Here is a 26,758-nt window from a genome sequence, read left to right on the forward strand (position 1 = left end):
TGTAACTGAGTCAGGTTTGTAGGCCTCCTTGCTCGCACACACTTTTCCAGTTCTGCCCACAAATGTTAGGGCATGTTAAGTCAGGGCTTTGTGATGGCCACTCCAATACCTTGACTTTGTTGTCTTAAGCCATTTTGCCACAACTTTGGAAGAATGCTTGGGGTCATTGTCCATTTGGAAGACCCATTTGCGACCAAGCTTTAACTTCCTGACTGATGTCTTGAGATGTTGCTTCAATATATCCACATACTTTTCCTCCCTCATGATGCCATGTATTTTGTGAAGTGCACCAGTCCCTCCGGCAGCAAAGCACCCTCACAACATGATGCTTCCCAAGGGTGAACCAGACTGGTGGAGGTCTACAATTTTTATTCTGAGGTCTTGGCTGATTTCTTTTGATTTTCCCATGATGTCAAGCAAAGAGGCACTGATTTTGAAGGTAGGCCTTGATTTACATCCACAGGTACACTACCAATTGACTCAAATAATGTCAATAGCCTATCCGAAGCTTCTTAAGCCATGACATAATTTTCTGAAATTTTCCAAGGTGTTTAAAGGCACAGTCAACTTAGTGTATGTAAACTTCTGACCCACTGGAATTGTGATACAGTGAGTTATACGTGAAATAATCTGTCTGTAAAAAATTGTTGGAAAAATGACTTGTCGATGTCCTAACTGACTTGCCAAAACTATAGTTTGTTCACGAGTAATGTGTGGAGTGGTTGAAAAATGAGTTTCAATGACTCCAACCTAAGTGTATGTAAACTTCTGACTTCAGCTGTACATTTAGCCTAATTGTTCCAGAGGAAGAGAGGATCTCTCTAACATCCTTCCTCTATAGCCTGCTTCCCACACATGCTTCCAAAGGTGAACCTGCAACTCACAGAGTAGCATTTGACATGAATAATGCAAGGTAGAGCCAATGTTTTTGCATGATGAACACGATACCCTACACATGGAATGAAATGTGTGAGCGACTATGTTGCAGTTTCAATTTCCCCCCCATTTTCTTGCTTATACATGAGACGATTTAGGCCCAGGTAAACTGGTAAACACCGAAATGCCGATTGAATGGTGTCGACAGCCCCCTCCTGTACTCTCTGTTCACCCATTACTGCGTGGCCATGCACGCCTCCAACTCAATCATCAAGTTTGCAGACGACACAAGGGTAGTGGGCTTGATTACCAACAACGACGAGACAGCCTACAGGGAGGAGATGAGGGCACTCGGAGTGTGGTGTCAGGAAAACAACCTCTCACTTAACGTCAACTATGGAGATGATTGTGAACTTCAGGGAACAGCAGAGGGAGCACCTCCCCATCCACATCGACGGGACAGTTGTGTAGAAGGAGGAAAGTTGTACGTTTTTCGGCGTACACATCACCGACAAACTGAAATGGTCCACCACACAGACAGTGTGGTGAAGAAGGCATAGCAGCGCCTCTTCAACCTCAGGAGGCTGAAGAAATTTGGCTTGTCACCTAAAACCCTCACAAACTTTTACAGATGCACAGTTGAGAGCATCCTGTCGGGCCATACCACCACCTGGTATGGCAACTGCACCGCTCTCAAGAGCAAGGCTCTCCAGACGGTGGTGCGGTCTGCACAACGCATCACCGGGGGCAATCTACCTTTCCTCCAGGACACCTACAGCACCCGTTGTCACAGGAAGGCCAAAAAGATCATCAAGGACAACAACCACCGATCCACTGCCTGTTCACCCCGCTACCATCCAGTCGAGGTCAGTACAGGTGCATCAAAGCAGGGACCAAGAGACAAAAAAAACAGCTTATATCTCAAGGCCATTGACTGTTAAACAGCCATAACTAACACAGAGAGGCTGCTGCCTACATACAGACTCAAATCATTGGCCACTTATAGAAATGGATCACGAGCCACTTTAAATAATGCCACTTTAATAATGTTTACATATCTTACATTACTCATCTCATATGTATATACTGTATTTCATACCATCTATTGCATCTCACCTATTCCGCTCAGCCATATATTTATTTACATGTACATATTCTTATTCCTTCCCTTTACATGGCACCTACCATGTCAGATTGTTCTGAAATCCTTTCTGTAGTTAGAAACAGATGAGATTAGCATTCCTGAAACATTATTTTGTTGAAATATAATTTGATCTGAGTAATTAAGCTAAGTGACTGCACACAAATTGGGAAGTCATTTAATTTAATTCATAGGATTAATTTAATATTCCAAAAATATAGTACCTGCCATTTGATTTGGAGCTAACTTTTTTATAACACTAGCTAGGTTTCTATCGAAATGGCGACATATTATCACGTGAATATTCTAAAATCGGCAAGTATCGATCATCATGTCACCAGGAACAGACACTCAATATTTATTGGAAAGGAGCATCAAGATCACTGTGCATTTTCACCACCCTGTGAAGTTCATAAGTCATTTCATCTGTAACCGAATAAACACTGCGTGACTCCAAGTTTACTTTGGAAAATAAAATCAATATTTGTGCATAAAGGTGTTTCCACAATCATTTATTGCGCAATACATTTTAACAACACAAAAAGATCCCACCATGTCAAACAAACAAATAATCTGTCAGCATTTATAAAATTGTACCAAATGTCCTGTTTCCACCATAGGTGTCTTGATAAAAAAAAAATGTTACACAGTGTTTCTGGATGGAAGCGTGGTTAGTGAGTAAGACATGAGAAATCCACAGAAATGGTCAAAAGCCACATATGGACCCAAAACCAGTTCTCTGACAAAGAGTATGAAGCTGCGGCTCTGAGTTTTGTTTTGTCATGCTATGTAATGTATTCTCAGTGAATTTGGTGTTGTTTTTGTTCTCCTGTTCAGAGAAATTAGTAATCGAAGTTGATAGGTCTATGTGCCATCCTAAACTCAGCAGAAAAAGAAATGTCCTCTCACTGTCAATTGCGTTTATTTTCAGCAAACTTAATTAACATGTGTAAATATTTGTATAAACATAACACGATCCAACAGCTGAGACATAAACTGAACAAGTTCCACAGACATGTGACTAACAGAAATTGAATAATGTGTCCCTGAACAAAGGGGGGTCAAAATCAAAAGTAACAGTCACTATCTGGTGTGGCCACCAGCTATATTAAGTACTGCGGTGCATCTCCTCCTCATGGACTGCACCAGATTTGCCAGTTATTGCTGTGAGATGTTACCCCACTCTTCCACCAAGGCACCTGCAAGTTCCCGGGCATTTCTGGGGGGAATGGCCCTAGCCCTCCCAGACGTGGGATTGAGATCTGGGCTCTTCGTTGGCCATGGAAGACACTGACATACCTGTCTTGCAGGAAATCACGCACAGAACGAGAAGTATGGCTGGTGGCATTGTCATGCTGAAGGGTCATGTCAGGATGAGCCTTCAGGAAGGGTACCACATGAGGGAGATGGATGTCTTCCCTGTAATGCACAGCATTGAGATTGCCTGCAATGACAACGAGGTCAGTCCGATGATGCTGTGACACACCGCCCCAGACCATGGCGGACCCTCCACCTCCAAATCGATCCCGCTCCAGAGTACAGGCCTCGATGTAACGCTCATTCCTTCAACGATAAACGCAAATCTGATCAACACCCCTAGTGAGACAAAACTGTGACTCGTCAGTGAAGAGCACTTTTTTGCCAGTCCTGTCTGGTCCAGCGACGGTGGGTTTGTGCCCATAGGCAACGTTGTTGCTGGTGATGTCTGGTGAGGACCTGCCTTACAACAGGCCTACAAGCCCTCAGTCCAGCCTCTCTTAGCCTATTGCGGACAGTCTGAGCACTGATGGAGGGATTGTGCGTTCCTGGTGTAACTCAGGCAGTTGTTGTTGCCATCCTGCACCTGTCCTGCAGGTGTGATGTTCGAATGTACCGATCCTGTGCAGGTGTTGTTACACGTGGTCTGCCACTGCGAGGACAATCAGCTGTCCGTCCTGTCTCCCTGTAGCGCTGTCTTTGGCGTCTCACAGTACGGACATTGCAATTTATTGCCCTGGCCGCAAATGCAGTCCTCATGCCTCCTTGCAGCATGCCTAAGGCACATTCACGGGGATGAGCAGGGACCCTGGGCATCTTTCTTTTGGTGTTTTTCAGAGTCAGTAGAAAGGCCTCTTTAGTGTCCTAAGTTTTCAAAACTGTGACCTTAATTGCCTACCGTCTATAAGCGGTTAGTGTCTTAACGACTGTTCCACAGGTGCATGTTCATTAACTGTTCAATGAAGATCTGTGAAGTTATTTGGATTTTTATGAATTATATTTGAAAGACAGGGTCCTGAAAAAGGGAAGTTTCTGTGTGTACAGCCTGATATTACCGGGTTCTGACCACTAGATGGGGCTGTTCCTGCTATTAGTTTTTTTATGATCTCCCCCTCCCCTCAATTTTTGAGGGATAGTCCACCCAAATTTCAAAATGCCAAATTGGTTTCCTTTATGGACCAGGTATAACAGCAACCCAAAGATGGAACCTATATTAGTATTTTCACGCTTCACATCCAAATCATCGATAAGTAACAATACTTTTTTTAGATTACTTTAGGACAGTGGTAGGTTATTTATTGATTTGAAAATTAAGTTTGTGTCATTAGATTTGGCGTTGTGTTGCGAGAAATTCTAGGAGAAAAAACAATTGGGTCCACAGAAATTCAGGAGGAAAAAAAATGGGCTGCCCACAGAAACATTTCCAATACCACTCCTTTAGGACAGTTTGGACATGAAGTGTCAAAATGCTAATATAGGTTCCATTGACTTGCATTGGATTTGTGCCACAAATGCTAAAACGTTTGTATTTGAAAAAGTGGACAACAAAACCAAAGCATGGATTGCTGTCATACCTTGGTCATAGACTGCTTAAACCAATACGATATTTTGTATTTGATTATTTAAAATAAATCACATATTTGCAGGAACAGCACCATCTAATGGTCAGACAGAGAATATATACTATATACTCGTTGGGGTTGTTTTGGCGTGGGGTGTGGGGGTCCGTGGGTTGCTTTTTACCATTTCTTTGGATTCCTCATTGTAAAAAAAAAATTGAGTCAAATCATATGTTAGGTACTATATTTTTGAAAATTATGAATCCTATACATAAAAAAAATGGCTGCAATCAATTACACTGAACATATGACTTTCTGAGTTACAGTTCATATATCAGTCAATTGAAATAAATCATTAGGCCCTAATCTATGAATTTCACATGACTGGGAATACAGATGTGGTCACAGATCAATCAATCAAATGTATTTATAAAGCCCTTCTTACATCAGTTGATGTCACAGAGTGCTGTACAGAAACCCAGCCTAAAACCCCAAACAGCAAGCAATGCAGGTGTAGAAGCACGGTGGCTAGGAAAAACTCCCTAGAAATATATATAGTTTTAAGTAGGGGCGTGGAAGTTGCTGGATATTGGCGGGAACTGGTACACGCTACTGTACATGTCGATCCAGATAATCTGGTGAGTACGCAGGCCATGGAAGAACTGGGACATTTTCAGCTTCCAGGAATTGTGTACAGCTCCTTGTGACATGGGGCTGTGCATTATCATGCTGAAACATGAGGTGATGGCGGCGAATGAATGGCACGACAATGGGCCTCAGGATCTTGTCACAGAATCTCTGTGCATTCAAATTGCCATTGCTAAAATGCAATTGTGTTCATCGTCCGTAGCTTATTCCTGCTCATACCATAACCCCACTGCCACAATGTTCACAACGTTGACATCAGCAAACCACTCGCCCACACTACGCCATTAGTCTGTCATCTTCCTGGTAGAGTTGTAACTGGGATTCATCCGTGAAGAGCAAAGTGGCCAGTGGCCATCGTAGGTGAGCTTTTGCCCACTGAAGTTGGTTGCAAAGCCGAACTGTAGTCAGCTCAAGAATCTGGTGAGGACAACGACCACACAGATGAGCTTCCTTGAGATGGCTTCTGACAGTTTGTAAAGAAATTCTTTGGTTGTGCAAACGAGTTTCATTCGTTTTCCGGTTGACTGGTCTCAGACGATTCCACAGGTGGAGGTCCTGGGCTGACGTGGTTACATGTGGTCTGCGGTAGAGGTCGACCGATTAATCGGAATGGCCGATTAATCAGGGTATTTTTGGCCACCGATTTGCCTATTTTTTTTATACCCTTATATAACTAGGCAAGTCAGTTAAGAACACATTCTTATTTTCAATGACTGCCTAGGAACGGTGGGTTAACTGCCTTGTTCAGGGGCAGAACGACAGATTTTCACCTCGTCAGCTCGGGGGATCCAATCTGGCAACCTTACAGTTAGTCCAACGCAATAACGACCTACCTATCTCTCGTTGCACTCCACAAGGAGACTTCCTGTTACGCGAATGCAGAAAGCCAAGGTAAGTTGCTAGCTAGCCAAGGTAAGTTGCTAGCTAGCATTAAACTTATAAAAAACAATCAATCATAATCTCTAGTTAACTACACATGGTTGATGACATGGTTGATGGTATTACTAGATATTATCTAGCGTGTCCTGCATTGCATATAATCTGACTGAGCATACAAGCATACAAGTATCTAAGTATCTGACTGAGTGGTGGTAGACAGAAGCAGGCGCGTAAAAATTCATTCAAACAGCACTTTTGTGCGTTTTGCCAGCAGCTCTACATTGTGCGTCAAGCATTGCGCTGTTTATGACTTCAAGCCTATCAACTCCCGAGATGAGGCTGGTGTAACCGAAGTTAAATGGTTAGCTAGTTAGTGTGCGCTAATAGCGTTTCAAACATCACTTGCTCTGAGCCTTCTAGTAGTTGTTCCCCTTGCTCTGCATGGGTAATGTTGCTTGGATGGTGGCTGTTGTCGTTGTGGTGCTGGTTCGAGCCCAGGGAGGAGTGAGGAGAGGGACGGAAGCTATACTGTTACACTGGCAATACTAAAGTACCTATAAGAACATCCAATAGTCATCCAATAGCCAAAGGTTAATGAAATATAAATGGTATAGCGGGAAATAGTCTCTATAATTCCTATAATAACTACAACCTAAAACTTCTTACCTACGAATATTGATGACTCATGTTAAAAAGAACCACCAGCTTTCATATGTTCTCATGTTCTGAGCAAGGAACTTAAACATTAGCTTTCTTACATGGCACATATTGCACTTTTACTTTCTTCCCCAACACTTTGTTTTTGCATTATTTAAACCAAATTGAACATGTTTCATTATTTACTTGAGTCTAAATTGATTTTATTGATGTATTATATTAAGTTAAAATAAGTGTTCATTTAGTATTGTTGTAATTGTCATTATTACAAATAAATACATCGGCCGATTAATCGGTATTGGATTTTTTGGTCCTCCAATAATCGTATCGGCGTTGAAAAATCATAATCGGTCGACCTCTAGTCTGCGGGTGTGAGTCTAGTTGGAGGCACTGCCACATTCTCTAAAACGACGTTGGAGGTGGCTTATGGTAGAGAAATTAAAATCTCTGGCAATAGCTCTGGTGGACATTCCTGCAGTCAGAATGCCAATTGCACACTCCCTCAACTTGAGACACCTGTGGCATTGTGTTGTGTTATAAAACTGCACATCTTAGAGTTGCCTTTTATTGTCCCAAGCACAAGGTGCACCTGTGTAATGACCATGCTGTTTCATCAGTTTCTTGATATGCCACACCTGTCAGATGGATGGATTATCTTGGCAAAGGAGAAATGCTCACTAACAGGGATGTAAACAAATTTGTGCACAACATTTGAGAGAAATTAGCTTTTTGTGAGTATGATTTACTGGGACATTTTATTTTAGCTCATGAAACATGAGACCGACACTTTACATGTTTTACCCCCTTTCTCTCCCAATTTCGATTGTCTCATCGCTGCAACTCCCCAACGAGTTCGGGAGAAGCGAAGGTCGAGTAATGCATGGTCCGAAACATGACCCGCCAAACCACGCTTCTTAAAACCCGCACACTTAACTCGGAAGCCAGCTGCACCAATGTGTCGGATGAAACACTGTTCAACTGACGACCGTAGTCAGCCTGCGGGCACCCGACCCAACACATGGCTAGGCAACAGAAGGCTACCACACTAACTAGCTAGAGCACGATGAGCCAAGTAAAGCCCCCCCGGCCAAACCCTCCCCTAACCCGGACGACACTAGGCCAAGTGTGCGTCGCCCTAAGGGACTCCCGGTCACGGCCGGTTGTGACACAGCCTGGGATCGAACCCCGTCATTTTCCCCATCGTGTGAAATCCATAGTTTTGGGCCTAATGAATTGATTTCAATTAACTGATTTCCTCATATGAACTGTAATTCAGTAAAATCATTGAAACTGTTGCCTGTTGTGTTTATATTTTTGTTCAGTATTGTTAGGTCCTAAATAACAGAGTAAGACATTTGACGGACACCATAAAAGCTCCAACCAAGTTCATTCACCTAAAGGATCAAACATCTGAACAGACAACGAACATATTCACACACTCACTGATATTTAACCCTTTCTCATATGCTGAGCCCCTCCTTACACATCTGAACAGCCAATACCCCTTTGTTGCCAGACAGAACATTAGTGATATATGTTCTTCCTCACTTCATCTGACCTGACCTCTGCCCAAATTCCTCACTCCTCCCCAACTCACGGCTGTCATGGTGACTTGTTTCAGACTGTCTCTTCTCCTCCCATAACATCCCTGATGGTTAACAATAACATATCCTGACATAATGTAAACGCTATACATTACCCTCTCTGTATCAGTGACATATCCTGACATAATGTAAATGTTATACATTACCCTCTCTGTATCAGTGACATATCCTGCCAATGTAAACGCTATACATTACCCTCTCTGTATCAGTGACATATCCTGACATAATGTAAACGTTATACATTACCTTCTCTGTATCAATGACATATCCTGGTAATGTAAACGCAATACATTACCCTCTCTGTATCAGTGACATATCCTGACAATGTAAACGTTATACATTACCCTCTCTGTATCAGTGAAATATCCTGACATAATGTAAACATTATACATTATCCTCTCTGTATCAGACTGTCTCTTCTCCTCCCATAAGATCCCTGATATTAACAATGACATATCCTGACATAATGTAAACGCTATACATTACCATCTCTCCCTCAGTAACATATCCTGACATAATGTAAACGCTATACATTACCCTCTCTGTATCAGTGACATATCCTGACAATGTAAACGCTATACATTACCCTCTCTGTATCAGTAACATATCCTGACAATGTAAACGCTATACATTACCCTCTCTGTATCAGTGACATATCCTGACATAATGTAAACGCTATACATTACCCTCTCTCCCTATCAGTGACATATCCTGACATAATGTAAACATTATACATTACCCTCTCCCCCCAGTGACATATATTGACATATTGTAAACGTTATACAATATCCTCTCTGTATCAGTGACATATCCTGACATAATGTAAACGCTATACATTACCCTCTCTGTATCAGTGACATATCCTGACATAATGTAAACGTTATACATTACCCTCTCTGTATCAGTGACATATCCTGACATAATGTAAACGCTATACATTACCCTCTCTGTATCAGTGACATATCCTGACATAATGTAAACACTATACATTACCCTCTCTGTATCAGTGACATATCCTGACATAATGTAAACGCTATACATTACCCTCTCTGTATCAGTGACATATCCTGACAATGTAAACGCTATACATTACCCTCTCTGTATCAGTGACATATCCTGACAATGTAAACGTTATACATTACCCTCTCTGTATCAGTGACATATCCTGACATAATGTAAACATTATACATTACCCTCTCTCCCCCAGTAACATATCCTGACATATTGTAAACGTTATACATTATCCTCTCTGTATCAGTGACATATCCTGACATAATGTAAACGCTATACATTACCCTCTCTGTATCAGTGACATATCCTGACATAATGTAAACGCTATACATTACCCTCTCTGTATCAGTGACATATCCTGACATAATGTAAACACTATACATTACCATCTCTCCCTCAGTAACATATCCTGACATAATGTAAACGCTATACATTACCCTCTCTCCCTCAGTGACATATCCTGACATAATGTAAACGCTATACATTACCATCTCTCCCTCAGTAACATATCCTGACATAATGTAAACGCTATACATTACCCTCTCTGTATCAGACTGTGTCTCTTCTCCTCCCATACGATCCCTGATGGTTAACAATAACATATCCTGACAATGTAAACGTTATACATTACCCTCTCTGTATCCGTGACATATCCTGACATAATGTAAAAGCTATACATTACCATCTCTCCCTCAGTAACATATCCTGACATAATGTAAACGCTATACATTACCGTCTCTCCCTCAGTGACATGAATCAGTATATTTCATGATTTCAAAGGTTAAGAAATCAGAACCCCTCAGTATATTGAACAATGAGTGGTGGGGAAAAGGGAGGCCAATCTACATGAGGTATTTTAATCTGGAGAATAGGTTGTAATTCGTTTTTCTCAATTTAGAAAATACCTTGATTCATTTTTCCAGACTGACATTTATGTTGACCCCTTGATAAACGGTCAACCCTCCTGTAATTTGTTAATTAAACATGTTATATCAAAGTTTAGTTAGTTTAGTTAAAATTGGATTTGAAATGCAATTGAACTGACCAATGTGGACTTGCATGCCACCATCTCACCATTACAAAAACCTAATTTCACGGTTTCAATTTATCACCTCTTAATTAAAAACAAATTACGATGAATGTTTCCTTGTGTGAATTGAAGACTGAAACCGACTGGTAGTGTCTATGTGAGAGAAAGTGGAGTCAGAGAGACATGAAGTCTTATGCGGATCAGAAAGTGTACCAGGGACAGCATGGTGTCATAGGTTGACGTTGCCCCTAGATGCTGACACAGGGTAGGAAGTTAGGATGGTCTACGCAAACTTAGGTCAACATCAGTAACAGGACACAGATGCAGTCTGACTAAATAATAAATAAATAATAATTGCAGGAAACTATCTATCTTTAAAACTGCTAAATTCTCTGTACTTGTACATCAACCTGCCTCATGCGCACTGTGAGCTGTTCCGGGTCGCACAATCCAAGGCTCGTTCCTTAATTACTGTCAAGTCCCCCACCTAAGCCCCTTTTCCATCCAGAGAAAACCCTGTACTGTGCTGTATGGCATTTCTGTGTTGCAGTGTGACGCATGTAAAACAACCCTAACGGATTCACTCTTCATGGCACAATGAAATATGCTGTTTGGGAAGCTTCTTGACTATTCATCTCCATTGAAAGAGATGCTAACGTGTCAGTGGTGAGCTCTTAAGAAACAAAATGGCTACCAGGCACCACCCAGCATGAAAAAAATGGTGTTCTGTACATGGAAACGGATTTAAGTTGCTAGCGTATTATGTCAGTTGTCTTGACCCATGCTCTTAATTAAGAAAACTATTAGCTTTTGAAAATCGTAAACACAATCAATTTCCCAACGTCATGTTTCCAGATGGCTTACCTCTCGACAGAAGGTAGTGATGTCCTCCCAGAGTTCCTTGGCTTCGCCCTCGTCGTTGCGCCGCCTCGCCTCCACATGCATGCTCTCCCTCCTCTTAAGCGGCTTGGCCACCTTGCGCAGTGTCAGGTACTGCTGAGGTGTGTGGCATGCTGCGCAGTTCTTGGACTTGACGTCGTTGAGCAGTGTACACGCCGGACAGCCCCACTGCTTCTCCTGCAGCAGTGTGCACGAGGAAGAGAAGGACGAGGATGAGGAAGAATAGGTGCTGGTGGCCGAGGGCGAGGGGTAGACCCGGGCCTGTTTTCTGGCTTTGTGTCCAGAAGACAATGTGGAGGAGGCTGAGGAGCAGTAGCAGGGGCCGGGGAGCCTGCAGTGCGGGCAGCAGTGAGAACTAGGCTCCTGGAAGCTGTGTAGCTTGGAGGAGCAGCAGGCCGGGCACTTGGTCATCCCGGGGGGGTTGCGTAGGGTACACTTGGAGCAGGCCCAGGTGCTGGAGTCCGGACTAGAGGGGTTTGCTGGCGTGAAGCGCACCGACTCGCAGCCCACCAGGTCGATAAGGTCGGCGCCGGCCCGCGACGAGTGGCATGCCTCGCACTTGGACGAGTAACTCAGGTTGGGCAGGGAGCATCCATGGCACTTCCAGGTGGGTGGTGATGTGACGGGGGTCTTGGAGATGTGATAAGGAAGGGGGTGGGTGCCGTCCCCTTCCTCCAGGATGCTGTGGCGCTTGCTGGGGAAGGAGGGCTCCTGAGGCTGGGCGTGCTTGGGCTTGGCAGGGCAGAGGGCAGGGCAGTGCTGGGGCAACACGCAGGCCGTGGAGGGAGAAGTTGGGCTTGGGGCATTGGGGTTAGGATTGGGCGGACGCCCCGGTGGGGGCACCTCTCTCCTGCTGCGGGGCACCGGGTTGTTCTGGAGAGAGGAGAAGGGCGTGAAAGGGGAGGAGCGTGGCGGTGGGGGCAAGTGGCTGTGGGGGGGCTCCTGGGGTTCGCAGGGGGCGGCTGCAGTGGGTGAGTCATCCGTCAAGTCAATGAGGAGCGGGGGGGCAGGGGCCACGTGGACGGGAAACCCTAGCACGGGCGTGTGCACTTCGGGCACCACCAATGCCTCAGGGGGATCTTGGGCAGCGACAGTTTCCTTGGTCCCCCGCAGGCTGAACAAGACAGTGCAACAGGAGTATTATGAAGTGTGCATCGTGGGCACGCCCAGCCCAAGTGGTGGTGTTGCTGCCCCTCGGGTCCACCCGGGCCACTCAGGTCCCCCACCTCCCCATTGCTCTCTGACCTCCTCAATGCCTCCTCGGACGGCTGCTTCCCGCGGGGCTCCAGGAGAACCATGGGAGTCATGACAGGCGTGGGAGTCTCCGGCGGCACGAGGCCATTGGCGATGGTCGCCATGGTTGTGGTCGGTGTGGGGGTGCTTGGCGAGGGTCCAAAGCCACAGATGGTGCAGGCGCCAGAGCCCTGGGGGTTGTTGAGGGTGCAGCGGGGGCAGGCCCAGCGTTGCTGCTCTTCGGAGCTGCTCAGCCTCAGGATCTGGTTTAGGTCAGGCTTCTGGCGAGGTGCCTCACAGATGGAGCATCGCGGCGCCGCCCCTGCGTTTAGGAAGGTGCATCGGCCGCAAGACCATTCGCTGCCTTGCACCGCTGCCGCCATGGAGCCCGGGGAGTGAGAGTGGCTGTATGAAGGTGAGGGGGGAGATATTAGGAGCAGTCGGTAAAAAGAAGAGTTGAGATAAGTAGTAGAAAAAAGAAGAGAGAGTAGAGAGAGAGAGAGCGCGAGAGAGAGATAAAGAGGGGAAGAGAGAGGAGACAGAGATTAGCCAGTGCAGTGGAATCAAATCTCCCTCCTGGGGGCATTGAGGGCAGTAAATCCATACACGATGCCCCTGTGATGAAAGGAGCCAGACAGACAGAGACAGCAGAAGAAGCTGCTGCTTCTATTGCAGGAGAATACAGAGTGAATCCTCTCACAACCATATACAACACTCTCACAACCATCCACCTGACTGACACTTATTGGAATGGAGAAACACCGGGACCTTCTAATCTAACACCTTCTATCATCCTCCCTAAGGCCAATTCTAATGGAGAAGACAGAAGGGGAAATAGAGTGAGTCAGAATGAAAGCACTATATTTATTTAAATAGGCACTGACGGTTGTGTTCCCATCTTGGATTGGGGCTTTGGCCTTGCTGGTGTGTTTAGGCCTATTCTGAAAGAAAGTGATGAACTAGAATAACTAGCATTCTTGTTCAAACTAGGATGTGTTCCAACTAGGAACAGGAAGTGTGTGTTCCAACTAGGAACAGGAAGTGTGTGTTCCAACTAAAAACAATCAAGCTAGGATGTGTTCAAACTAGGATGTGTTTTTAACTAGAATTTGTTCCATCTAGATGTGTTCATACGGCCCGTCCTAGGGGACTGGCACGGTTGACCAACTCTAGAGTGTGCCAGGCTGATGGAGGCGAGGGACCGGGATGCCCCTGGGGACACTCGACACGGGGTGTTGTTCGAGCGGAGCCCATAAATGTCATCACCAATCAAAGCACTCGTGTGTGAACACGGACATGGGGAGGGAAATGGATCAGGTGCTAAGAGCTAGCACCACTAGCACCACTAGCACCAACTCGCTAGCCAGGGTACATCTGTCACTATTAATAATACAGCGTTATACAATTACAACGTGTGTTACAGTGGTGCTACACAGTAGGAAATACATCCATCTCGGCCTTTGTCCGTGTAAAAGTGTAGCAGAATTGACTGGACATTCTTTCGCATTTCTGATGAAACGTAGCCTATTTTTAAGAGTGGTGGTAGATAAGTAACAGAGTGTGTCTGTTCAGTTCATTGTAAAGGCATATGAAGCAGAACTGACTGTAGACGACATCCTAAGAGGTGCGTATCTCCCTTTTAATATGATTCTGTGCACTCTTTTGAAAAGCATTGTGAGTCTATATTCCTTATGCCTTGTACTGTGTGCTTTTATGTAGTACGGGAATATGATAAGCCTTCTCTCTAAGATTGACGGTGATTGGACTGGCCCAGGTAAGTCCCACTGTTCCACTACAGCTCCACTGGAGCACCAGGTGTCCTGGCCAGCTAATTGCCCTTAGTTCAACTCCATTAAACCCTTTCAGGCAAGAACACAGCTACAACCGAAGAGGTCCTTTAATAGACCAAGACATATCTCTCTACTCCTGTTCTAGCCATGGGTCCCAGAGGTGAAGAGAAGGGTCACTTTGAGCTGCGGAGGAGGTGAGAGAGGAGGAGTGACAAGAGGGAGGAGTGCAAATGTTGCTGTGGTGCTATGTATGTGTGTGAGAGATTGAGAGAGAAAGAGAGCGATACAGCAGAGCCAATAATGAGCTACTGTCGTCTACCATTGAACGTCTGACTGACATGTCGTGATACCAACACCTGCATCTTACAAAATAGCATTGAGCTACACTACCTGTCGAAAGTTTCCGAACACCTACTCATTCAAGGGTTTTTCTTTATTTTTTACTATTTTCTACATTGTACACTCCCAAACTACAACATTTTCAGACCAGATAGAACTGCCAAAGGGGGCGGTGTTGCAATCTACTGCAAAGATAGCATGCAGAGTTCTGTCCTACTATCCAGGTCTGTACCCAAACAATTTGAACTTCTACTTTTAAAAATCCACCTCTCTAAAAACAAGTCTCTCACCGTTGCCGCCTGCTATAGACCACCCTCTGCCCCCAGCTGTGCTCTGGACACCATATGTGAACTGATTGCCCCCCATCTATCTTCAGAGCTCGTGCTGCTAGGTGAACTAAACTGGAACATGCTTAACACCCCAGCCATTCTACAATCTAAACTTGATGCCCTCAATCTCACCTCCCCAAAGCCTTAAACACGGGCACCCTCATAGATATCATCCTAACCAACTTGCCCTCTAAATACACCTCTGCTGTCTTCAACCAAGATCTCAGCGATCACTGCCTCATTGCCTGCATCCGTAATGGGTCAGCGGTCAAACGACCTCCACTCATCACTGTCAAACGCTCCCTGAAACACTTCAGCGAGCAAGCCTTTCTAATCGACCTGGCCGGGGTATCCTGGAAGGATATTGATCTCATCCCGTCAGTAGAGGATGCCTGGATATTTTTTTTAAATGCCTTCCTAACCATCTTAAATAAACATGCCCCATTCAAGAACAGATATAGCCCTTGGTTATCCCCAGACCTGACTGTCCTTAACCAACACAAAAACATCCTATGGCGTTCTGCATTAGCATCGAACAGCCCTGGTGATATGCAGCTGTCCAGGGAAGCTAGAAACAAATATACACAGGCAGTTAGAAAAGCCAAGGCTAGCTTTTTCAAGCAGAAATTTTCTTCCTGCAACACTAACTCAAAAAAGTTCTGGGACACTGTAAAGTCCATGGAGAATAAGAACACCTCCTCCCAGCTGCCCACAAGATAGGAAACACTGTCACCACTGATAAATCCAACATAATTGAGAATTTCAATAAGCATTTTTCTACGGCTGGCCATGCTTTCCACCTGGCTACTCCTACCCCGGACAACAGCACTGCACCCCCCACAGCAACTCGCCCAAGCCTTCCCCATTTCTCCTTCTCCCAAATCCGTTCAGCTAATGTTCTGAAAGAGCTGCAAAATCTGGACCCCTACAAATCAGCCGGGCTAGACAATCTGGAGCCTTTCTTTCTAAAATTATCTGCCGAAATTGTTGCCACCCCTATTACTAGCCTGTTCAACCTCTCTTTCGTGTCGTCTGAGATTCCCAAAGATGGGAAAGCAGCTGCGGTCATCCCCCTCTTCAAACTGGGGGACACTCTTGACCCAAACTGCTACAGACCTATATCTATCCTACCATGCCTTTCTAAGGTCTTCGAAAGCCAAGTCAACAAACAGATTACCGACCATTTCGAATCTCACCATACCTTCTCTGCTATGCAATCTGGTTTCAGAGCTGGTCATGGGTGCACCTCAGCCACGCTCAAGGTCCTAAACGCCAAGGCTTTCATTTATCTGGCCAAGGCTCTGTCAATCACCACATCCTCATCGGCAGACTCGACAGCCTTGGTTTCTCAAATGATTGCCTCGCCTGGTTCACCAACTACTTCTCTGATAGAGTTCAGTGTGTCAAATCGGAGGGTCTGCTGTCCGGACCTCTGGCAGTCTCTATGGGGGTACCACAGTTCAATTCTTGGACCGACTCTCTTCTCCGTATACATCAATGAGGTCGCTCTTGCTGCTGGTGAGTCTCTGATCCACCTCTACGCAGACGACACCATTCTGTATACTTCTGGCCCTTCTTTGGACACTGTGTTAACAACCCTCCAGGCGAGCTTCAATGCCATACAACTCTCCTTCCGTGGCCTCCAATTGCTGTTAAATACAACTAAATGCATGCTCTTCAACTGATCGCTACCTGCATCTGCCCGCCTGTCCAACATCACTACTCTGGACGGCTCTGACTTAGAATACGTGGACAACTACAAATACTTAGGTGTCTGGTTAGACTGTAAACTCTCCTTCCAGACCCATATCAAACATCTCCAATCCAAAGTTAAATCGAGAATTGGCTTCCTATTTCGCAACAAAGCATCCTTCACTCATGCTGCCAAACATACCCTTGTAAAACTGACCATCCGAAAAATCCTCGACTTTGGCGATGTCATTTACAAAATAGCCTCCAATATCCTACTCAACAAATTGGATGCAGTCTATCACAGTGCAATCCGTTTTGTCACCAAAGCCCCATATACTACCCACCATTGCGACCTGTACGCTCTCGTTGGCTGGCCCTCGCTTCATACTCGTCGCCAAACCCACTGGCTCCATGTCATCTACAAGACCCTGCTAGGTAAAGTCCCCCCTTATCTCAGCTCGCTGGTCACCATAGCATCTCCCACCTGTAGCACACGCTCCAGCAGGTATATCTCTCTAGTCATCCCCAAAACCAATTCTTTCTTTGGCCGCCTCTCCTTCCAGTTCTCTGCTGCCAATGACTGGAACGAAGTACAAAAATCTCTGAAACTGGAAACACTATCTCCCTCACTAGCTTTAAGCACCAACTGTCAGAGCAGCTCACAGATTACTGCACCTGTACATAGCCCACCTATAATTTAGCCCAAACAACTACCTCTTTCCCTACTGTATTTATTTATTTATTTTGCTCCTTTGCACCCCATTATTTTAATTTCTACTTTGCACATTCTTCCATTGCAAATTTACCATTCCAGTGTTTTACTTGCTATATTGTATTTACTTTGCCACCAGGGCCTTTTTTTGCCTTTACCTCCCTTATCTCACCTCATTTGCTCACATCGTATATAGACTTGTTTATATTGTATTATTGACTGTATGTTTGTTTTACTCCATGTGTAACTCTGTCGTTGTATATGTCAAACTGCTTTGCTTTATATTGGCCAGGTCGCAATTGTAAATGAGAACTTGTTCTCAACTTGCCTACCTGGTTAAATAAAGGTGAAATAAAAATAAATAAATTGTAGGATTTTAATATAATTTATTTGCAAATTATGGTGGAAAATAAGTATTTGGTCACCTACAAACAAGCAAGATTTCTGGCTCTGTAACTTCTTCTTTAAGAGGCTCCTCTGTCCTCCACTCGTTACCTGTATTAATGGCACCTGTTTGAACTTGTTATCAGTATAAAAGACACCTGTCCACAACCTCAAACAGTCACACTCCAAACTCCACTATGGCCAAGACCAAAGAGCTGTCAAAGGACACCAGAAACAAAATTGTAGACTTGCACCAGGCTGGGAAGACTGAATCTGCAATAAGTAAGCAGCTTGGTTTGAAGAAATCAACTGTGGGAGCAATTATTAGGAAATGTAAGACAAACAAGACCACTGATAATCTCCCTCGATCTGAGGCTCCACACAACATCTCACCCCGTGGGGTCAAAATGATCACAAGAACGGTGAGCAAAAATCCCAGAACCACACGGGGGGACATAGTGAATGACCTGCAGAGAGCTGGGACCAAAGTAACAAAGCCTACCATCAGTAACACACTACGCCGCCAGGGACTCAAATCCTGCAGTGCCAGACGTGTCCCCCTGCTTAAGCCAGTACATGTCCAGGCCCGTCTAAAGTTTGCTAGAGAGCATTTGGATGATCCAGAAGAAGATTGGAAGAATGTCATATGGTCAGATGAAACCAAAATATAACTTTTTGGTAAAAACTCAACTTGTCGTGTTTGGAGGACAAAGAATGCTGAGTTGCATCCAAAGAACACCATACCTACTGTGAAGCATGGGGGTGGAAACATCATGCTTTGGGGCTGTTTTTCTGCAAAGGGACCAGGACGACTGATCTGTGTAAAGGAAATAATGGGGCCATGCATCGTGAGATTTTGAGTGAAAACCTCCTTCTATCAGCAAGGGCATTGAAGATGAAACGTGGCTGGGTCTTTCAGCATGACAATGATCCCAAACACACCACCCGGGCAACGAAGGAATGGCTTCGTAAGAAGCATTTCAAGGTCCTGGAGTGGCCTAGTCAGTCTCCAGATCTCAACCCCATAGAAAATCTTTGGAGGGAGTTGAAAGTCTGTGTTGCCCAGCAACAGCCCCAAAACATCACTGCTCTAGAGGAGATCTGCATGGAGGAATGGGCCAAAACCTTGTGAAGACTTACAGAAAATGTTTGACCTCTGTCATTGCCAACAAAGGGTATATAACAAAGTATTGAGATAAACTTTTGTTATTGACCAAATACTTATTTTCCACCATAATTTGCAAATAAGTTCATTAAAAATCCTACCATGTGATTTTCTGGATTTTTTTTCTCTCATTTTGTCTGTCATAGTTGAAGTGTACCTATGATGAAAATTACAGGCCTCTCATCTTTTTAAATGGGAGAACTTGCACAATTGGTGGCTGACTAAATACTTTTTTGCCCCACTGTATGTGAGTGTGTGTATATACTATGTACACACACCACCACACACACACTGAATACGAATATAAATGCAACAGGCAACACTTTTTATATAGTTCATATAAGGAAATCAGTCAATTAAAATGAATTAATTCGGCCCTAATCTATGGACATCACATGACTGGGAATACAGATATTCATCGGTTGGTTACATGTACCTTAAAAAATAAAAAGGTAGGAGTGTGGATCAGAAAACCAGTCAGTATCTGGTGTGACCATCATTTGCGTCTTGCAGCGCAACACATCTCCTTCACATAGAGTTAATCAGGAGGTTGATTGTGGCCTGTAGAATGTTGTCCCACTCCTCTTCAATGGCTGTGTGAAGTTGCTGGATATGGGCGGGAACTGGAACATACCTTCGTCCAAGTGGATCCAGAGCATCCTAAACATGCTCAATGGGTGACATGTCTGGTGAGTGTGCAGGCCATGGAAGAACTGGGACAGCTTGTGTACAGACCCTTACAACATGGGGCCATGCATTATCATGCTGAAACATGAGGTGATGGTGGCAGATGAATGGAATGACAATGGGCCTCAGGATCTTGTCACGGTATATCTCTGCATTAAAATTGACTAAATGCATTTGTACGTCGCTTATGCCTGTCCATACCATAAGCATCCTGCCACAATGGGGCACTCTGTTCAAAATGTTGACACCAGCAAACCGCTCACTCACACAACGCCATACACGTGGTCTGCCATCTGCCCAGTTTAAACCGGGATTCATCCTTGAAGTGCACACTTCTCCAGCGTGCCAGTGGCCATCAAAGGTCAGCCTTTGCCCATTTAGTCAGTGACAACACCGAACTGCATTCAGGTCAAGATCCTGGTGAGGATGACGAGCGCGCAGATGAGCTTCTCTGAGAAATTATTTGGTTGCACAACCCACAGTTTCATCAGCTGTCTGGGTGTTTGATCCTTCAGGTGAAGGATGCAGAGGTCTTGGGCTGGCGGGGTTACACGTGGTCTGCGGACGTGAGGCCAGTTGTACATGCTGCCAAATACTCTAAAACTATGTTGGAGGTGGCTTATGGTAGATATATGAACATTACATTCTCTGGCAACAGCTCTGCAGTCAGCATGCCAATTGCACACTCCCTCAACTTGAGACATCAGTGGCATTGCATTGTGTGACAAAAGTGCATTTGTGACTCGAATCAGGAACCTTGGCGTATTTATTTATTTAAACTTTATTTAGCCAGGTAGGCAAGTTGAGAACAAGTTCTCATTTACAATTGCGACCTGGCCAAGATAAAGCAAAGCAGTTCGACAAATACAACAACACAGAGTTACACATGGAGTAAAAAAAACATACAGTCAATAACACAGTAGAAAAATACGTCTATATACGATGTGAGCAAGTGAGGTGAGATAAGGGAGGTAAAGGCAAAAAAGGCCATGGTGGAGAAGTAAATACAATATAGCAAGTAAAACACTGGAATGGTTGATTTGCAGTGGAAGAATGTGCAAAGTAGAGAGAAATAATGGGGTACAAATGAGAAAAATAAATAAATAAATAAGTACAGTAGGGAAAGAGGTAGTTGTTTGGGCTAAATTATAGATGGGCTATGTACAGGTGCAGTAATCTGTGAGCTGCTCTGACAGCTGGTGCTTAAAGCTAGTGAGGGAGATAAGTGTTTCCAGTTTCAGAGATTTTTGTAGTTCATTCCAGTCATTGGCAGCAGAGAACTGGAAGGAGAGGCGGCCAAAGGAATAATTGGTTTTCGGGGTGACCAGAGAGATATACCCGCTGGAGCGCATGCTACAGGTGGGTGCTGCTATGGTGACCAGCGAGATGAGATAAGGGGGGACTTTACCTAGTAGGGTCTTGTAGATGACCCGGAGCCAGTGGGTTTGGCGACGAGTATGAAGTGAGGGCCAGCCAACGAGAGCGTACAGGTCGCAGCGGTGGGTAGTATATGGGGCTTTGGTGACAAAACGGATGGCACTGGGATAGACTGCATCCAATTTATTGAGTAGGGAATTGGAGGCTTTTGTACTTGTCCACATATTCTAAGTCAGAGACGTCCAGAGTAGTGATGTTGGACAGGCGGGCAGGTGCAGGCAGCGATCGGTTGAAGAGCATGCATTTAGTTTTATTTGTATTTAACAGCAATTGGAGGCCACGGAAGGAGAGTTGTATGGCATTGAAGCTCGCCTGGAGGGTTGTTAACACAGTGTCCAAAGAAGGGCCAGAAATATACAGAATGGTGTCGTCTGCGTAGAGGTGGATCAGAGAATCACCAGCAGCAAGAGCAACATCATTGATGTATACAGAGAAGAGAGTCAGTCCAAGAATTGAGCCCTGTGGCACCCCCATAGAGACTGCCAGAGGCCCGGACAACAGACCCTCCGATTTGACACACTGAACTCTATCAGAGAAGTAGTTGGTGAACCAGGCAAGGCAATCATTTGAGAAACCAAGGCTGTCGAGTCTGCCGATGAGGATGTGGTGATTGACACAGAGTTGAAAGCCTTGGCCAGGTCAATGAATATGGCTGCACAGTATTATTTCTTATCGATGGCGGTTAAGATAGCATTCAGGACCTTGAGCGTGGCTGAGGTGCACCCATGACCAGCTCTGAAACCAGATTGCATAGCACAGAAGGTATGGTGGGATTCCACATGATCGGGAATCTGTTTGTTGACTTGGCTTTCGAAGACCATAGAAAGGCAGGGTAGGATAGATATAGGTCTGTAGCAGTTTGGTCAAGAGTGTCCCCCCCTTTGAAGAGGGGGAAGACCCTCTTTGGGAATCTTTGGGAATCTCAGACGATTCGGAAGAAAGGTTGAACAAGCTAGTAATAGAGCTGGCAACAATTTCGGCAGATAATTTTTCAAAGACAGGGTCCAGATTGTCTAGCCCTGGATTTGGGAGAAGGAGAAATGAGGAAGGCTTGGGTGAGATGTTGTGGGGGTGCAGTGCTGTTGACCGGGGTAGGGGTAGCCAGGTGGAAAGCATGGCCAGCCGTAGAAAAATGCTTATTGAAATTCTCAATTATAGTGGATTTATCGGTGGTGACAGTGTTTCCTATCTTCAGTGCAGTGGGCAGCTGGGAGGAGGTGTTCTTATTCTCCATCGACTTTACAGTGTCCCAGAACTTTTTTGAGTTTGTGTTGCAGGAAGCAAATTTCTGCTTGAAAAAGCTAGCCTAGGCTTTTCTAACTGCCTGTGTATATTGGTTTCTAGCTTCCCTGAAAAGTTGCATATCACGGGGGCTGTTCGATGCTAATGCAGAACGCCATAGGATGTTTTTGTGTTGGTTAAGGACAGTCAGGTCTGGAGAGAACCAAGGGCTATATCTGTTCCTGGTTCCACATTTCGTGAATGGGGCATGCTTATTTAAGATGGTGAGGAAGGCATTTAAAAAATAAATAAAAAACAGACATCCTCTACTGACGGGATGAGATCAATATTCTTCCAGGATACCCCGGCCAGGTCGATTAGAAAGGCCTGCTCTCTGAAGTGTTTCAGGGAGCGTCTGACAGTGATGAGGGGTGGTCGTTTGACAGCAGACCCATTACGGCAATGAGGCAGTGATCGCAGAGATCCGGGTTGAAAACAGCCGAGGTGTATTTGGAGGGCAGGTTGGTTAGGATGATATCTATGAGGGTGCCCGTGTTTACGGCTCTGGGGTGGTACTTGGTACATTGATAATTTGTGTGAGATTGAGGGCATCAAGCTTAGATTGTAGGATGGCTGGGGTGTTAAGCATGTTCCAGTTTAGGTCGCCTAGCAGCACGAGCTCTGAAGATAGATGGGGGGCAATCAGTTTGCATATGGTGTCCAGAGCACAGCTGGGGGCAGAGGGTGGTCTATAGCAGGCGGCAACGGTGAGAGACTTGTTTTTAGAGAGGTGGATTTTTAAAAGTAGAAGTTCAAATTGTTTGGGTACAGACCTGGATAGTAGGACAGAACTCTGCAGGCTATCTTTGCAGTAGATTGCAGCACCGCCCCCTTTGGCCGTTCTATCTTGTCTGAAAATGTTGTAGTTAGGGATGAACATTTCAGAATGTTTGGTGGTCTTCCTAAGCCAGGATTCAGACACGGCTAAAACATCCAGGTTGGCAGAGTGTGTTAAAGCAGTGAATAAAACACACTTAGGGAGGAGGCTTCTAATGTTAACATGCATGAAACCAAGGCTATTACGGTTACAGAAGTCATCAAAAGAGAGCACCTGGGGAGTAGGAGTGGAGCTAGGAACTGCAGGGCCTGGATTCACCTCAACATCACCAGAGGAACAGAGGAGGAGTAGGATAAGGGTACGGCCATAAGCAATGAGAATTGGTTGTCTAGAACGTCTGGAACAGAGAGTAAGAGGAGGTTTCTGGGGGCGATAAATAGCTTCAAGGTATAAATGTACTGACAAAAGGTATGGTAGGATGTGAATACAGTGGAGGCAAACCTAGGTATTGAGTGATGATGAGAGAGATATTTGTCATCTCTCTAGAAACATAAATGAAACCAGGTGATGTCATCGCATGTGTGGGTGGTGGAACTGAAAGGTTGGATAAGGTATAGTGAGCAGGGCTAGAGGCTCTACAGTGAAATAAACCAATAAACACTAACCAGAACAGCAATGGACAAGGCATAATGACATTAACGAGAGGCATGCTTAGCCAGTGATCATAAGGGTCCAGTGAGTAGTGAGGTTGGTTGGGGTCACGGCGATTCAGACAGCTAGCCGGGCCATCGGTAGCAAGCTAGCATAGGATGGAGGTCTGTATTTAGCCACCTCGTGCATTTCCGTCGGTAGATTAGTGGGGTTCTGTGTGGTAGAGGGGATCAATCCAGTTGGCAAAATAGATATAGTTATAGTGACCCAAGAAAAATTGTCCGATAGACATATTCAGATAGCAGCCAATAAGACAGCTAACGATTAGCGGGCTGCAGATGGGCGTTCAGGTAACATCGCGACGGAGGGGCCAGTTGGTTAACTCCCTCGGGCAGATAACGTCGGTAATCCATTCGCGAAGGCCCGGTGGGGCTCCGCATTGGCAGTAAAACGGCTCTGGATAGGTGATTATAGCCCAAGAGTGGCTGATGGAACTCTTCGGCTGGCTAGCTCCGGAATAATTGATGTTTGCTCCGGGATCAACGTAAGCCAATAGTCACACAGATAGCAGCTAGCTAGCTGCGAGATCCAGGTGTAAATGTATGTCGCAAGTCACGACTTCACAGGAGAGCCATTTGAACATAAAACTTTTTTTTTTTAATCAAAATGCATTTTTGGGGGGCAGAAATGCCTTCTCGAACATGTGAACTTTCATGTGCCTTAATAACAAACTTGTATGCCCTCTGTAAATACAAATACAATTCTTAAATTACAAGCCACAGAAAAAGTTAGCAACCTTCCCACTAGCCATAATTGGCTGAGATAATGAGTGGGTTGGACATGCAGAGAGATGATTTCAGACTGGTCTGCCACATTGAATATATTTTGACAGAAAGTCATTTCAAGCTAAAGTGTACTGTTAGCTAGCCAACGTTAGCTAGGGAACCAGCCAGTTGACATTATTATTTGTTTCCCGGAGCTGTTTGCTTTTCTAGATAGAGTAATGTTTGCTAGCTAGCTAACATTGGACCTGGTTGGTTAGCTCCCAGCACTGTGGTTTTGTTGGCACTTTGTTCAATGTTGTTTAACTAGCTAACGTTAGCTGGCTGGCTCATTAGCTAACGTTATGTGACGTGTTAATTGTTTACTTCGCTAGCTAGCTATATGTCTTAGCTATATGTCTTAAGCTAAAGTGTACTGTTAATTAGCTAGCTAGTGTTAGCTGGCTGGCTCCCTAGCGGCCGTTATTATTTGTTTCCCAGAGCTGTTTGCTTTACTAGTTAGAGCCTAATGCATTGTTGGCACTTTGTTCATTGTTAACGTAGTTAACGTTAGCTGGCTGGCTCGTTAGCTAACATTACGTGACGTGTAGAGCACCAGTTGAATATGGCCAGTGTCAGTAAACGTCTGCAGAAAAGCAGAATGAAATTGTTGCCAGCAGAGCTGGTTAGCCTGTTTTCATGTTATCCAGAGGTAAACAAATAATCAGCCAAGAGCATCAGGTGTGTGTTCCGAAAGCGAAACGAGATGGGGGGGTTAATGCTTAAGAGGGTGTGAACGATGCTGAATGGGTGTAGATAAAGAAGAGCTCTTCACTAGATACCAAAACATTTCAATTGCAATTTTCTCAAAAGTGAGTTTACAAGTTGATCAACTTTCAAAGAAGAGTTACTTTCCCCTTGTTCCTCAAATGCAGTGTATGATATGCCATTTTGTAGCTCTGAGTCTCTACTTTTATCCAATGTAAAAAACACACAATTCACATTTTGCTACATACAGTCGTATGAAAATGTTTGGGCACCCCTCCGAGGCTGAATAATAATTTACTCTGTCGGCACAGAAAATGATCACATTGGCATGCCATTCATTTTCTAATAAAAGCTGAGTACTGGGGTATTGTCCAGACAAAGATTTTTAGTGTAGCAATATTAAGTTGTATGAAATTAAATCAGATGTGAAAAATAGGCTATGCAAAAATGTGGGCACCCTTGTCATTCTGTTGATTTGAATACCTGTAACTACTTAGCACTGATTAATTGGAACACACAATTGGTTTGGTGAGCTCATCAAGTACCTTCATCCAGAATCCAGACACTCATTAGAGGCTATGGGAAGCAGCTAGAGGCTGTTATTTTAGCAAAAGGAGGCTCTACTAAATATTGATGCGATTTCTCTATTGGGGTGCCCAAATTTATGCACCTGTCTAATTTTGTTTTGATGCATATTGCACATTTTCTGTTAATCCAATAAACCTAATTTCACTACTGAAATATTACTGTGTCCATCAGTTATTTGATAGATCAAAATGAAATTGCTGATCCAAACACCCAATTATTTATAAATGGAAATCATGGAAATTGTCAGGGGTGCCCAAACTTTTTCATACGACTGTAAGACCTAATCCAGGTGGTGAGTCACATTTTAGAGTGACCTTTTATTGTCCCCAGCACAAGGTGCACCTGTGTAATGATGCTGTTTAATCAGCTTCGTGATATGCCACATATGTCAGGTGGATGGGTTATCTTGGCAAAGGAGAAATGCTCAATAACAGGGATGTAAATAACATTTTTTGAGAGAGACATTTGTGAGCATGAAATATTCTAGGAACTTATATTTCAGTTTATATAATATATAATTTGTCGGTCAGAGAGAGGTGCTGCTGACAAACAGCTGAAAAAGTTGGTGGCACCGGTGGAAGGAGTTAGTACAGAACCCTGT

The 26,758-nt window shown here is 44.5% G+C and overlaps 1 protein-coding gene across 1 annotated transcript in view; it reads right to left on the reverse strand.

Annotated features, from left to right (window-relative positions):
• Positions 1-26,758, reverse strand: part of LOC118357596 (calpain-15-like) — a 93,600-nt gene that overhangs the window by 33,129 nt on the left and 33,713 nt on the right. The window contains 2 exon segments of the mRNA XM_035734870.2: positions 11,527-12,641; positions 12,644-13,200. Of these exon segments, the coding sequence (XP_035590763.2) occupies positions 11,527-12,641; positions 12,644-13,200 (1,672 nt within the window).

This window comes from Oncorhynchus keta, chromosome 24 (genome assembly GCF_023373465.1).
Source record: "Oncorhynchus keta strain PuntledgeMale-10-30-2019 chromosome 24, Oket_V2, whole genome shotgun sequence".
NCBI classification, from domain to species: domain Eukaryota; kingdom Metazoa; phylum Chordata; class Actinopteri; order Salmoniformes; family Salmonidae; genus Oncorhynchus; species Oncorhynchus keta.